The sequence below is a fragment of the Stylophora pistillata genome, chromosome 4 (assembly GCF_964205215.1).
Source record: "Stylophora pistillata chromosome 4, jaStyPist1.2, whole genome shotgun sequence".
NCBI classification, from domain to species: domain Eukaryota; kingdom Metazoa; phylum Cnidaria; class Anthozoa; order Scleractinia; family Pocilloporidae; genus Stylophora; species Stylophora pistillata.
Window position 1 is genome coordinate 12118710 of NC_142522.1, and position 14980 is coordinate 12133689.

General features: G+C 40.0%; 2 protein-coding genes across 5 annotated transcripts in view; one reads left to right on the forward strand and one right to left on the reverse strand.

Annotated features, from left to right (window-relative positions):
• The window catches only part of LOC111334068 (patatin-like phospholipase domain-containing protein 7), a 43784-nt gene that overhangs the window by 26264 nt on the left and 2540 nt on the right, over positions 1–14980 (forward strand). For all 3 annotated transcript variants that reach the window (XM_088759240.1, XM_088759243.1, XM_088759241.1), the window contains 19 exons: positions 539–623; positions 1052–1183; positions 1634–1697; positions 2116–2230; positions 7858–7911; positions 8809–8952; positions 9347–9394; positions 9503–9540; positions 10357–10434; positions 11508–11551; positions 11967–12079; positions 12390–12453; positions 12637–12689; positions 12950–13019; positions 13531–13647; positions 13751–13899; positions 14037–14149; positions 14610–14649; positions 14756–14890. In XM_088759240.1, coding sequence (XP_088615366.1) covers positions 539–623; positions 1052–1183; positions 1634–1697; positions 2116–2230; positions 7858–7911; positions 8809–8952; positions 9347–9394; positions 9503–9540; positions 10357–10434; positions 11508–11551; positions 11967–12079; positions 12390–12453; positions 12637–12689; positions 12950–13019; positions 13531–13647; positions 13751–13899; positions 14037–14149; positions 14610–14649; positions 14756–14890 — 1656 coding nt within the window. The remainder of the gene's footprint in view (positions 1–538; positions 624–1051; positions 1184–1633; positions 1698–2115; positions 2231–7857; positions 7912–8808; positions 8953–9346; positions 9395–9502; positions 9541–10356; positions 10435–11507; positions 11552–11966; positions 12080–12389; positions 12454–12636; positions 12690–12949; positions 13020–13530; positions 13648–13750; positions 13900–14036; positions 14150–14609; positions 14650–14755; positions 14891–14980) is intronic.
• LOC111334067 (uncharacterized) lies at positions 1965–6452 on the reverse strand. Of its 2 annotated transcripts, XM_088759244.1 has the most exons (4): positions 5930–6452; positions 5357–5473; positions 3198–3277; positions 1965–3019 (listed from the first exon to the last, which is right to left on the reverse strand). In XM_088759244.1, exons 2-4 carry the CDS (start codon positions 5450–5452, stop codon positions 2944–2946), a joined length of 252 nt encoding a protein of 83 aa, XP_088615370.1. In that variant the 5' UTR covers positions 5453–5473; positions 5930–6452; the 3' UTR covers positions 1965–2943. The 2 variants fall into 2 exon arrangements, with proteins under 2 accessions (XP_088615370.1, XP_022795492.1); XM_022939757.2 differs by lacking the exons at positions 1965–3019; positions 3198–3277 and adding an exon at positions 4304–5251 and having other exon boundaries at positions 5930–6363.

The window sequence follows — 14980 nt, forward strand, 5'->3', positions numbered from 1 at the left end:
GTTTTGCAACCACGAGTTCGCATTTCGCCATTATTTAGCAGCATTTCAACCACGAGTTCGCGTTTTTCCATCTTCTAGCAGCATGTCAAGGCCTTGCAACCACGAAGTCGCGTTTCGCCATCTTCTGCTGCCTTTCAAATGATTTTTCCCAACAATTGCTCAAATTTTTAACATACAATACATTCCTGTTACACAGAATATTAACTTTACAATTGAAATACATTTATATCAACTGATTTATGGATGATATATTGCAGGTAATTATGCATACAATACGTTGCTGTTTCACAAAACAAAACTGTATGACTGTAATAGATTTCAATGTCAAACTTACAGAGAAATATGCTAACCAGTTACATGGATGTTAACTTCAATAAATATTCAAACGTTTCTTTTTTAACATTTGTATGCACAGTATTTATATCCAGTAAAAGCCATATACAGGTGGTAAACAGATCTTCAAAAGCGGGGGCAGCTCTAGTGAAAACTATTACTAGTTTACAAAAACGTTTCAGTTTGTTTTCCCTTTCTTTTACAGGTAGTTACTCGTCTGATTCATTTGCTCGGTGAACGGCTGCTGGGACAGTACAGGCGAAGTTACGCAAGAAGCGAAACATTGCTAGGTATAAAGAGAATTCTTTACTGTATTGTGAAGTGTACGTGTGAGAATGAAGATAACGAAAAGGAAAAGTAGTGTTTACGACGCCAAAATTACTGAGCAACGCAAAATTCTAATCAACTCAGCAGATTGGACAGTTTGGTCAACTCTTGAGTGCTATTTTTCGATTTTGTAATAATCATTGTAAACTCTATGAGCGCTTTGACAAAAACTTGCCAATGGCGGTACTAAATTTATTTTGTAACCGCACTAGCACGTTCGTATCGAGTTCGTTGCCGTACTTGTTGTTGGTGACAGTTCAGTTGTTGGCGATTTTGTTTCCTGTTGTGCTGGGGTGTGTTAAACGCATAGGGAACGTTTTTAGATCTTTGCTTGTAAGATGCGTTTGAAGACTCTACCCAACTCGTTATGTAAACACTTTTTGTTACGCAGACAATCATCTCCCGGTTGATAATCAGATATTCGGAGGCTCAAATCTCGGCACAGTAGCCATCATCCCTGCGTCAGAGGATGTCCCAGTCTCAAACTTCTCATTTGAACTCAGCTTAGCTCTTCATGCTATCGGTAAGTACATAGTAAACAAGAAGTTAATTTTGCTCCACTACACTCTTTGATTGGACTACAAATCTCGCGCCAAAACTAAAACTTGGTCACTCGCGTTTTTGCCCCGCTTCAGGACGAGTTTGCTCGTTTCCACTTCGAATTCTCATTGGCTACTTACCATATATTTCTTTCTGCTGATTGGCCGGCGTAGTTACTTTGGTTTTGGGTTTACGATACTCCATCGAAGTGAGATCTAAGAAACCGAAGTTCAGTATACATAGGTCATATTCCAAAGGCACCTACCCTTAAGTTATGTTAAAAATCGCGAAAAGTTGTCAAGATGTTCGGGGTCAACGTCGGTTGGACTCTTTCCCTAAAGCGTAAATCATCACAAAATGTTTATTAACTGATGATTTGTTATTTACCTGCATGCGGACTTACCGATTGAGTGTTTTGTTTGTTTGTTGTTAGGTCCCACCCTATTGCTGACCAGTTCGTTGGTCCGAAGCAGGCTTGGTAGCTCAGCCATGGACAGGTATTGAACTACTTGGCGTCCTTTTCTTGGCGAGTGTTTTCCTTAAGGAAGAAACGTTCTCATTTCATTCGGAAATGAAAGCTTATCGACTGCACCAGCGGGCCGTGTAGAATTTACAATATCTTGGTGGAAATTAATTCCTAAAGTAGGGGGGAATGGGGTCGGGTATAACTGAGGAACCAAATTTACCTGCACAAGTATCCTTGATCAAAAATTTGCATGTTATCGTTTATAGACACGGTAATTTTCGTAGAGATTTCCTAGAGATCAGTGTGTGTTACAAAGGAAAGTAATCTATCTAGTGGAAATTGGCCTAATTAATATTATTTGGAGTCTGTAGAATTTGGAATACAGTAAAATCGTTAAGAATAGAATTTCCTTTCTTCTTAATCGACCCTCTTCTGTTTTGTGTTCCTAGCATGAATGAGTACCGTTTGTCCAGCTGGCTTGGACAACAGGAGGATCTTCATCGTATCGTGTTGTATCAAGCTGACACGTTAATGTCTGCCTGGACCAAACGCTGTATAAGACAGGTAGAATATTGGAAGTATTTATTTATTTATTTAATTTATTACGATTTAAACGCTAATCTAATCTGAGGGACATCAAAGAAACTGAAACTATATGGATTATCTCTGTCCGGAACGAAGGTTTGTCTTAACTGAGAAAATAGTGTTGTTTTGAGAAAACTCAATTTTGAAGGATGATCCTAAATCATTGTCTAATCGCTCCTTTACCTTAAGGAACTATTTACCAACCCAAATTGTGAGCAACTTGCTTTTAATGAACGAACAGCTAAAGAAGGGCTAACGCCCGAAACGTTAGCTTTGGGAACTCTTTACGATGGTCAATTAACATTGTCAACTCAGTTGATAAAACCAGATTATTATGTTATACCCCTCACCGACGCAGCACCACAGTTTCTTTGGAAACTTACCCCCTTTACTTTAATGAATCAGTTTTTGTTGATTTAATTTAACCCTCGCACTAAGACAGGAGTTTTCAGTTTGAAGTTCGAGCGGTTTTAGTTTAAAGATTGACGTTGAAATGAGTATTATTTTAAAATAGACACGTAAGTTCGAAGGAGGTGTATTGCGGAGTGCATTGCTGGCGGAGTGGTCGTTCTCAGCATTTTCTGTATTATAGAAAAGGAAAGCCAAATGTGTATGCAATATTATTCGGCTTAATCTTTGCAATCTTGATCAAATACCAGCTTTTCATAACCTCACTTGGTTTCTTTGAAAGTTTATTGTCTATTTGCTGCGTTTTTTGTCGTCTTCATTCCGAGTTCGCCATGGTGAAGCCATCGCCAAGAGGTCGTCCTGCACGAAAGGAAAGTTGGCATATTACATGGCTTTAAAAACATGAAATAAGCGAAAAGACTCCTTAGGATTTGGCAAGAAAACGAGCAGCGTGTTTCCAGAGGCCCTGCTAAACAGCATTTCGGAGGAAATATAATCAGAACGGGCATGTGCTAAAATTTGAAACGCCAGAACTTACCGGAACACTGAAGCATGCTGGAACTCTGAAGCATCCCGGAACATATCAAAACGTGCCAGAACATCGCGGAATTTCACAAACTAAAAATAAACATACAATTTTATTTAAAAAAGTTTAGAATTATAATGAAAGAAATAAAATTCAATTTGTGTGTAGTTTGCGTTCTTCGGGCGTCAAGTGCGCTGTCTTGGTTTACCAGTAACCCTGTTGAAGGAGTGTTCAACTCCCAACATGGAGAATGGTAGGTTTACGTTTTATTTATTATTATTTTTTTTTTTTTTTTTTTTTTTTTTTTTTTACATCCCGCGTTAGTCCGGCGTGTTCTGGTTTTCTGGCATGTTTTACCATCTTCCAACATATTCCGACGGTCTTGTGTTCCTGTGTTCCTATGTTCCTGTGTTCCTGTTCTCGTGTTCGTGGCTTTTTTAGCATAAGGAAACGTTTACGATCGATCGTAAGGTTAACCCTATGTAAGTTTTCGAGTGGCCTCTGTTTCCCGGTGAAATTAATTTCAAAGCTAATATTTCCCACACATTTATTCGCGGTATCCTCTACATTCTTTTAAGCGTATTATGAAACTCTACACTTCTATCAAAACGTGGAGCTTGACAAATTTGTTCCCAAGATACGAAGCGCTTGTCCATTTACGAGTGCTTTCTTTACGACTGATTGACAAAACGAATAAGAATTCAAGTACATGGAAAGGCTCTGTCTCTTTGCAAGATAATGCGTTTCCATGTCAAGAGTCGATTCCCTGTCAAATCTCGCTTTTGTACACTTTTGTGTCTAAGAATATAATTTCGGAGTCTGATATTTCAGCCGTGAATCGAATTGTGTCGTGGTCGCTGTTTGCTTGTCTTGCAAATTGTACTATGATTTCTTTGGTTGTGCCCCACAGACAGAAAACGTCGTCAATATCATCTTTCAAACTAGCGGTTTAGTTGTGATCTACTCGATAGTATCTCTTTTATATTTTTACCATGAAAATATTGTCGAAAGCCACGGCCATTACCGTTGCGTGGGTTTTGAGGAACAGTTTTCGGATAATATTAACAACGGCGCGCAAAGCACATCGATTGAGCGTGGCCTTTTAATAGAAATTAGCATTATGCAAAATGAACACTTTATTAAAACAGTAGAAGCTGCTAAGGCCAGATGAATGGGGAAACTTGAACGCACGCCAAACAAGAGGTGGACCCCCGTCTGACGGCTCGAGTAATTAAATTTTTGTTTCAAAAATACCTTTACGTGAATGAGTTTAAAGTAATTCTGAACACTTTACCGAGAATCTTTACCGACGTTCAACAGGTAACTTCAAATCTTCCTATAAATTGGCAGTTTTGAAAAAAACTGAAAAATTTACCAAGACTCTAAGGGGATGTTCGACCTGCGTCTTGAAAACTTGAAGAAATTTAAAATTCATACACTCATGGAACAGTTAAACAAAGAAGTCACTGAAACTTGACAAATGTCTCAACTGCGCATTTCTGAGAATATTTAGAGTCGGTGGATAGTCTCGAACAATCGATTTATTTTTGTTTTGCTCTAACACGCCTTTGGATAAACGTATTTAAGAAAAAAAAACAGTTAGGGAATCCATCGTCTTCGGGTATGCACAGTTTTACCTAAGCAGATATGCAAATTTTTGTGTTTCTTTCGGCGGTCAGCAGAAACGTAAAAGCTATCCAATAAAAACTTGACTTTGCCCTGTAGTAGTATGCAATCCTCTCGCTTTAAGATGATGTGGTAATCGTTCGAATCTTTAGTAAAATCGTCCTACTTTCGTTCGCCAGCTGCACCAGAGACCAAAACTAATCTTAGTCTTCCACAGTTTTAAAGTTGATACCGGCACTGCGTTTCCCTGGGAGAGGAGGAAACCTATCGTAGTCGTCGCCGGTGTTGAAGTTAATGTCGGCACTGCGTTTGTTTATGAGAAGACGTAACTCATCTTGGTCGTCCACAGTGTTGTAGTTAATGTTGGCACTACGTTTGCCTGGTGGAAGAGGAGGTACAAACTCATCCTGTGCTAAGACACTGTAGAAGTTGTCACTTCCCTAAAATTTAATTGGCAAAAAAATGAACATCTACCTAGAGGAACAAGTCCAAACAACGGGCTTACAGATAAATTCTAGAACAATCTACGGTAGTTAGATTTTTACCTCTTCATCTAGTGGTACCAACTTCGCAGGCTTAGAATCCATCCTTGGAATTACGGTGAGGACAACGAGGGACGAAATCAGCAAAGGGAACTTCATTTCTTTCAAATGTAGTGCGACCTGGTACAAATACAAATATGTTTTTCCTGTAAGAGGCTTACATCTCGCCGAGTCGCTTGAACACACCCAGAGAATTAGCGCCGGCGGGCTACATCCAGCCGCGCAAGACGCAAGACTGTGTCAGAAGGAACGTCAAGAGTTAATGTGCTCTTTGTTTATCCAGTTCTCCTGTATATTAAGTATTCAGTCATTCAGCAGAGGTATGACCAACACTTCAGGCCTTCATGAAATTTTACAGAACGTTTAAAGAAAGATTTTCAGCGTTAAGCGAGGATTCTAAACTTGGACCTTCACGGATTTGCGGTCGGATACTTAACTAACTGAGCAACAAAGAAGTCGATGGCGAACAGTGTTATTTAAAGCACTCGTAAGTTAGAGAAATGCGATAAAGATTTAAGAGTTTAAGGATACTCAAGAGAAGCAAGACTTTCTCCTAAATTACGCTTGTAACTTAACCTTTCTTTCCTTTCTTTTCTGCACGTCAAAGCTTCGTCAAAGTTTATCGCACCTCAGTTCTCGTCGAAGTCCACTTTGTCCTTGTAAGAGGCCAAATCCTTTAAATCTGCATGAGAGGAGACCATCATTTTCGCTCATTGGCCGATGGGAAACAATAGCAAACGAACTCACAGGGAGAGTCGACATCTGATTGATGACGGTTGAAGCATGATCATTAGCCACGCTTCCTGATTTTGCTGTAGCCAATTTTTGTTTGGGTTTTTAATGAAATGAAAGGTCGTGAAAGCGTAATCACGGAATGTTTGTCTGTATCCAGACATTCAGTCTGTGATCACTAAAGTTGAACAACGCTTCGTTTTGCATCGTTTGTCGAGTGATTTAAACAAGTTCATTGTGTCGATCGATGTTCCTACGTCTTTCGTGACATCCTCCTGCTTTTCCGTACGTGGGGGCGTTAGGAAATGAAGAAGTCAACCGTGCAAGAGTTGTCTGTCTTCGGATCTCGTCAGGACACGTTAACTTTCAGAAAACCTTTCAACGCAACGAAATATTAATTACTGTGTAGCAACCCTTCGGGAGAGGTACCCTTAATCGCGTTATGCTGCAAGAACCCCATTATCGTCAGTAGATTGACCCCCCTTTGCTGGTGATCAGACTTTTCTTACGATTGAACAAACTATTGCCGGAGGGTTACCACCGCGCCCAACTTATTGATCGACATTTAGCACTACAAACATCACAAATGGAAGTTCCGACCGCATTCCATTCACTTTCACGTTTTACCCTCACAACCACTCAGTTAAATCCATCGTTCTTAAAAACTTTAAATTACTTCAAAACGATCCAGAGACAAGTACTATCTTTTCGCAGCCTCCGCTCGTTTCATTCAAACGCGACAAAAACATAGGCAATTTTTTGGTCAGAAGTTCTTTTCAGACTAATGACCAACCAGGCACTTTTAAATGCGCTCGTGCACGATGCAAAACGTGTCCTTTCATTCACAACACTGATAAAATATCTGGACCCAAACGATCCATTAAGATCACCGATCGCTTCACGTGCACCTCCGCCAATGTAATCTATTCCATAACTTGCACTTATTGCAAAAAGATATACATCGGCGAAACAAACAGGTGACCGATTCCGAGAACACCTTCGCGACGTGGAAAGGAATGACAAGGACACATCGAAACCAGTCGCTAGACATTTTAATTTACCCAATCATTCTAAGCAACATATGGCAATCTGCGATCTTTCCTTACACTTAGGTAGCACGGAAAGCCGTAAAACTCTTGAACAAAAGCTCATCTTTCAAACCGGCAGTCTAAATCCCACAGGGATCAACGAACGTTTTTCACCGGATTCCAAAAGCTTTTCACGAACGCTTTTTTTAATTTATTCATGTTTTTCTCGTTGCCATGTTCTCACCAATAGAGTAGCTCCATTTTCTGCCTTTAAAAGCACACACAACCCACAATTCCTCTATTCGCTCCGACGAAGGGCTAACGCTCGAAACGTCAGCTTTTGTAATCGTTACAGTGGTTAATTTATCATTTCAACTTTGTTGATATATCCAAATTATTTCGTTACCCCCACCGACGCAGCCCCAAACAGTTTCTTTAGAAACTATCACCCTTTATTGCCGGAGGGGGTGGGAGAGAAGGAGAAAAAAAGTACCGCTCCCCACCCCTCCGATAGAGCTTACACTGGTGAAAATCGAATGTCGTTGTCCTCATACTGACCTGTGCTATCACTTCTTTTGTACTAAATTCCGCCACAGTGATAAGCCAAGAGTACTATCACAAACATCGAACGTGAAGCGTTCTGTACCCGTTCGATTGTATAATTTAATAGAGAGTTTTTTTCTTTACTTCTTTTTTAATTTCATTCTTTATTAATTGACCGCATTATATCGTTTCCCTTTTCAGGCGGATTCCATTGTCATTGTTGGCGTAGCAGACGGAAGCCCAGCAGTTGGTCAGGTATCAATTGAAGTATTTTCATGTCGTTTTTATCAGAAACTCTACTCATGTTTTTAACAAGTTTTCGATCGAATTTTGTCAGTAATTGAGGACTTTTTCGTTTTCTCTTTACTACGCTTTCTCACTTAGACTAAAAAAAATCGCTGCCCTCACAAGGACCTTGGAGCAAGGTGTAAAGTGGGAGGGCTGACAATTGAAAATAATTTTTTCATATTGAAAATCGAAAAAAGGAATAAAATCATAGTAATTATTTTTCTTTTTAGCGCAAAACGTGGGGGTGGGGACGCAATAAACTGGTGGGGCCGCGGCCCTACCAGCCCCCTCCCCCACCACGGCCCCTGCCTCGACCCCTGCCTCGACCATACTCAGTCAAGATTTATTCAGTCGCGTTTTCCTGCGCTCCAGGCAGTCTTCCAAAGCGGTGTGGTTAAGAACAGTTCGGTCTTTAATGACACTGAGGAGAATTTAGATCCTGACAAAACATACATACCACACCAGTTTTGAGCGTACTTCCCTTCAGTGTCGTTAAACCTAAGGCCATTCCATCTCCATCAGTTACGTTTCCCCACGCTTCAATTCGGTCGAGAGTGAATGTTTTGAATTCCTGTTGGCTCGTCACGATAATGTCTTTGGTTCTGACGGGCTGTTTAGATTACTTTAGTTTTGGTTTCGGAACACTAAAAGTTCCCCATATTGTGGCGCAAGAAACAGTTTAAATGAATTAAACTCTTCAACTCTATGAAATATATGCTTAGATGAATATCTAGGATTTCAACTCTACAATGTTAATGTTTAGACTAGATATAAAGGTCTGATGTATTTAAAATGTTTGTTTGACAGAGTTCATCTTATTTCTGTATGACCTGATCATTCTGTGACATTTGCCTCCCTTTTTAGCTTGAAAAACAGCTGGAGAATATTGGTGTACGATCCCAAAAGGAGCTTATTCTGTTGCATCGTGAGGATGGCGCTAAAGGTTTCCGTATTTCACACACCGTGGATTGGTTGAACGCGCGCGGCTGGATCTGCGCTCATCATCATGTAAGACCACGTTTGATCAAGAGCAATTCATTTTGAAACTAGTGTAGGAAATAATTCGGGTTTGCTTTGGGTTGAACTTTCGACGCTTTTTGATTGGTCGTGAACTTTCGCATCACCCTCTCGACCAATCAGATGCGAAACTTGGACAAAGCAATTCTTGTTCCCTCCTTTTCCACGCATCCGGGTGTTTGCTTCTTTCAACTTTGAGTTAACAGCGAGATTTCCTCTGTGCTGATTATCGGGTATGATGACTTTAATTGAGATTTTTCCAGCACCCAATACACTAGATTACATTAGTTTAAGTATATAGTCACTTTCTAACGAGATGTAGTGATTCCTACTCCTTGTTTATTGCTAGACCCGTATTCATTGCTTCCTTACTTATTTTTTCCAGGTTCGATGCGCTAAGAAAATCTTTGGACGACGCCCCTTGTCTGAAAAGGTAGGAAGGGTTCATAACTACTGCAATCCTCATTTTATTAGCGTGCCCTTTTAGATTGGATGAATTGTTCATGTGTCATTTATTCATGTTCTCTTTATTTCGTTTCAGTACGCACAAAATCCTGCAGCGTACCCATTACCAGAAAGGTGGGTGATGCTCTACCTTGATATTACTGTGCGAGCGCGTTTTAACCCACAATACAAAGTGATCACACCAAAGTAGGGTATTTGAAAATACCAAAAAGAGCCAATGTGCTCTCAGAGTTAACGCACGTGACCGGAGTCAAGCGCGAGATAAAACATGTCATCAAGTTGCCATCGGTTTTAGTTTTGAATCTGATTGTTTGAGAAAATGGTGCGATATTAGAAAGATTTAGCAACGCGTGAACGGCAAGAGTGACCACATGACCTTGTTTTTCCCGCTATTTTTTCGCATTTGCCGGTTGCTCTTGCCGTTTCTACGTGAAAATAACCCGTTTGGCGTGTACGTAAGATTATCTTCACTTTTTCTCTCACAGAGTAGAAGTTAATCGCCGGAAAAAGGGCACCAAAACTATTCTTTGTAAGCCATACAAGGGCGCTTTCAAATCCACCATGGCATGAGCTCACACGAAGCTAAGGCGTCCAGGTTCACACTATTTTTCGTGAAACGTGAAAGGGCAAGCTGACGTTTGCCGTTTCACGTAAACGCGGTGCTAAATCTCACTATTTTCATACCAATAACACAGCGTAGGATAGCAAAATATACTTAATCCCCAGACACTTTCAACTCTCGATTGAAAACTTTTTCTATAAACCTATCAGTTTTTTTGTAGGATGTCTTTACTACCCTCATCACATTTTATGTTCGAGAAAAGAAATGGACGGCTGATTTGTAATGTCCCCTAACTTTCAAACCCATGATAAGATAAATTACCATTTCTACGAACAGCATGGGCAAGTTTCATTTCATTTTCCTTTCAGAAATTCTGATTTTTCACGACTCGCACGAAGGCTAACAGGGACGTCCATTGGATTAATTCTTGGAGGAGGCGGAGCCAGGTAAATACCGACAAATCTTTTCTTGGGTGCTCATTACTTTTTTCCGAAGGATTATTCCCATATCATATGAATGCTTTTGCTTGGGTGACAACAGGAGTGCACGCGCTGTGATTGCATGAGGATGATGTGTTATTATCCTTCAAATATTTTGTAACGCGTGTGAAAAAGTGTTTACGAACAGCTTCCTAATTGCTGCGTGGGATCTTTTCTTTCGAGTGTTTTCTGGTACGACGTTATGAACAAACAAATATTTCCATTTTTCTGTAACAACCACAAGACGATCTCTCATCTTACATTCAATTTTAAACAGAGACTAATCGTAGTGGACGAAAGGTTTAAAATTGAAGAATATCACCTGGGTGATATTTAACAACTATTTACCGAAGTGGAGGTGGTTAGTGGTGCATATTTACCGAGCCGCGAAGTGGCGAGGTAAATATCCACCGCTAACCACCGACACTGAGGTGAATAGTTGTTTTAGTATATACTAAAACAGTGAGATAATACACACCACTAAAAATTAATTTGAGTGCTTTCTTCGCTTGTCACGGATGCAAACCGGGACGCCATTTTTTCCCGAGTTACTCGGAGGTAAATAGCAAAGGATATTCGGATTTTGACTAGCCAATCAGAGCGCGCCTTCAACGCTATCCACTGTTTTAGTATATACTAACTACGGATATCACCTAGTTTTAGCAGGGGAAAATTCGGTCACGTGATGCGTTTAGACCAATCGCACGCGAGGTATGATGTTTTATGGATCATGACGTTCACTAGTTAGCTTACGCGAGGTTATTATAACACTGGAGCATTACTCTCCGGAATGTTCATCGTGCAGGACTTTTAGATGTTTTCTGGGAAAATGTTAAGGAAAATGCATTTATGAAATGTTTGATGACACAAGGCAGCAATTAGTACCAAAGTAAATACTTTTAACGGGCCGCCTCTAGCGTTCAAAAGCATAGGTTGGCTAAAGTTTTGTAGTTAATTATTTTAGAGCGTGGCACGAGGAGACTGCTGTTTTGTCTCCTTATAAAATATTGTTTCTAACTTAAGAATTTGTAATTTCATAGGGGATTATCTCATGTTGGAGTCATCAAAGCCCTAGAGGAAGCAGGTTAAACCTTTCATCTACTTCATACGTTTTTCTTTACAAGTTTATGGACTCTTAGACTAGTGAACTGAATTAGAAAGGTAGCCAATTTTGAGCTCAGTTATGGAATAAAGAGGGAAGATGTTACTATGAGCGAGCGAATCCCAGAGCTTCATATTGCACTTTCCAGTATTTCACTTTTTCATTTTGCAGTAGTCCAAGACTTGAGTTCCAGAATGGCAATGAATGTCCCGTTACCAGTATTCGCAGTTTAGAAGCATTAGTGATCTATATTAGCAGACTTAAAGCTGCTTCAAGTTCCTTTTCGGCTTATGTTCTGGGACGCCCACAACCTCGATCTCGAACATTTGCAATACCCGACTCTTTCAATCGGAAATTGATCTCAAATATGTCTCGATCATGTTTGCTTTTCTCGTAGGTATACCTATAGACATGGTAGGTGGCACCAGTATGGGATCCTTTGTTGGTGCAACGTACGCCGACACTGCTGACGTCAATAGAATGTGTCAGAAGGTCCGCGAGTGGTCAATGGTAAGAACTTGTGGGGCGAACTTGAGTGACACCACAGTAGACTCAGTATTTTTTTAAAGTTATTTTTTTGGAAACCTTTAGGTAACTTAGAGGTTTGGTATGGTGTGCTATCCTTTTCTGCGTACTTTTGACTTGGTTTTCAGTCGTAACAGAACTAGAGCTATTCTTAGAAGGTCCTACCTTCACTATTTCGTCGCATACCGTCTCCAGTCTCCAAAGCTCGTAACTCGGCCATACCTTAAGGGAGAAAAGCGTTACGAGTCCCAGTTGTTTGTCAACTGGACAATGTTACTCTCTGTAAACTTTTCAGGACATGACGTCCCTATTCAAGAAGATCCTGGATCTAACGTATCCATTCACCTCCATGTTTTCTGGTGAGATTTTTTCATGTGTAGTTCACTTTAATTGAAACTAAAAACAGACTAACACTTATATCATATGACCATTTATTTATTTATTTGTTCGTTTTAGATTTTTTATTGTTTTGTTGTGGTTGTTTTTCATTTAAGATTATTCTGATCTTACGAAGCTTTTTATCTTCCCCTCTACTATTGCAGGAAGTGGATTCAACGCGAGCATAAGAAGTACTTTTGGAGAACGCCAAATAGAGGTACAAAGATAAAGATTACTTGATTATATTATCGTGATTATTAACTTCATCAAAGTGTATTGCAAAAGATTACTATTTTTGTTTCGAGAAACTCTTAAATGGAAAGAGTAATAGCAAAACAAAAAAAAAATTATCTGTAAACAAATACAGAATAACGTAAAGGAAAGTGAAGTTTAACACAGCATATTTGGCAGATAGTCCTCAACACTGACTTTGATAATTTACCACTAACGTGATCTTTGGTTATCATTTATTCGCAGGATCTCTTATTGCCTTACTTTTGCATCACAACTGACATAACGTCTTCTAGAATGAGGGTACATACCGATGGTAAGTAGTGTTGTATTCGTCTGATATGTTCAACCTTTTTGCGTTTTCGTAGCTTCTTAACAGATCCAGATCTTTACCAATTGGTTGAATCATCCAGCCCTGTATTATCGTAAGCTTGCGATGTGGCTCATACCATATAAAATATATGTATTTCCTCCAAATATTTTCAGCGACCCATGAAAGACACAATAAGACTTCCAAATCAGATTGATCACAAGTGGAGCGCGTTTAAGGCAACCTGTGATCTAATTCTTTTTTTCTCTCTTTCTTTTCTTCTTATTTCTCACGTGGAGCAATAACTTTTGTGCTCTTAAAATAAAACCGATTCCCGGTGCAGAAGAATTCCAAATCATAAAGGTGCTACCGGACCCCTTCTTTTTATTTGAACTGTGAAGTTCTTCCGAGATTAGGAGTCCTTTGGTTGAAATTTTTAACTACTTACTGCAAAACGCTACTAAGAAATCGTATTTGAGGAGAATGACCTTAACATAACAGCTTCCTCCTTTTACAGGCTGTTTATGGCGTTATGTCCGTGCTAGTATGTCTCTGTCGGGTTATCTACCACCACTTTGTGATCCCAAAGACGGACATCTCTTATTGGACGGTGGATATGTCAATAATTTACCTGGTGAGTAGGCGTTACCATTTTAATCAAACGGCTTTTCTTGTTAGCTTTTTATTTACCACCGAATCCTTTTTGTTGTTAAAAATACGCATGCGTTAATTTGTAGCGGATGTAATGAAGACAATGGGGGCACAGACGATCATAGCGATTGATGTAGGATCGGAAGATCCCGATGATCTTACGAATTATGGCGATCAATTGTCGGGCTGGTGGCTTCTTTGGAACAAATGGAATCCTTTTGCTGAAACCGTCAAGGTTGGTGATATTATACAAGAAGCGATTTTTGTTATTTGAAACTCGACGCTATATAATCATAAGATACGATGAATTTACTTCTACTGCGAGGATCGTGCATCATACGTATATAATCATAAGTTGTTTTTCTTCGAAAGATTCCAGACATGGCCGAAATCCAATCCCGTCTGGCCTATGTATCTTGTGTTAGACAATTAGCGGAAGTAAAGGAGAGCAGCTACTGCGAATACATAAGACCGCCAATCGACAGGTAGGTCTCACAGGATCATTCACATAATTCAGAACGCTTCGAAGGAAAAGTCAGATCTGATTTGAGGGTGCCGTGAAGTTTCGATAGGATGCGACTTGGCTGCCTGATTGGTCAGATGATTCATAACTAACTGAATCTTAAATAACCTAACGACAGACTCACTGACTGAGTCTGACAGACTGGCCGACTCGTTGACTGACTGACTAAGCCACCGAATGACTGATTGAACAAATGAATCATTGATTCGCTGGCTGAATTTGACAGACTGACCGACTTACGAACCGAATAACTGACTGACTGATTGACTGACTCACTGACTCACTGACTCACTGACTCACTGGTTGAGTGACAACTGATGGACAGACTGATCGGTTTATTGATTGATTGGTGATCGGTTTATAGTGTGCTTGCTTTCTTGCTTGCTTTCTTGCTTGCTTAAGTATTGTTTATTGATTGGTAGGTTTAAGACTTTGGAGTTCGGCCGTTTCGATGAGATAGTGGTGAGTTGAATTTGATGCATCAGAAGCGTTTCATTGCCTTGTTATTATCCACCAATTAGGCTCTCGACGCCCTGATTATTGCTGTTTTATTGAAATTTCCTCTCAGGATGTGGGATACCATCACGGTAAGACTGTTTTCAAAGGCTGGGTGAAAGGAAACAAATTACCCGACATCTTTAGGGAACATCCATCTAGGAGTCACATGACCCATGCGTATGCTACCGGACAACCTGTGGGAAAGGTAAGCAACCAAACCGGAAAAACTTGTCTTGCACGGCATGGCTTGTTTTTTTATTGATACGGAACCATAGCAATAATGCCATGACCAGAT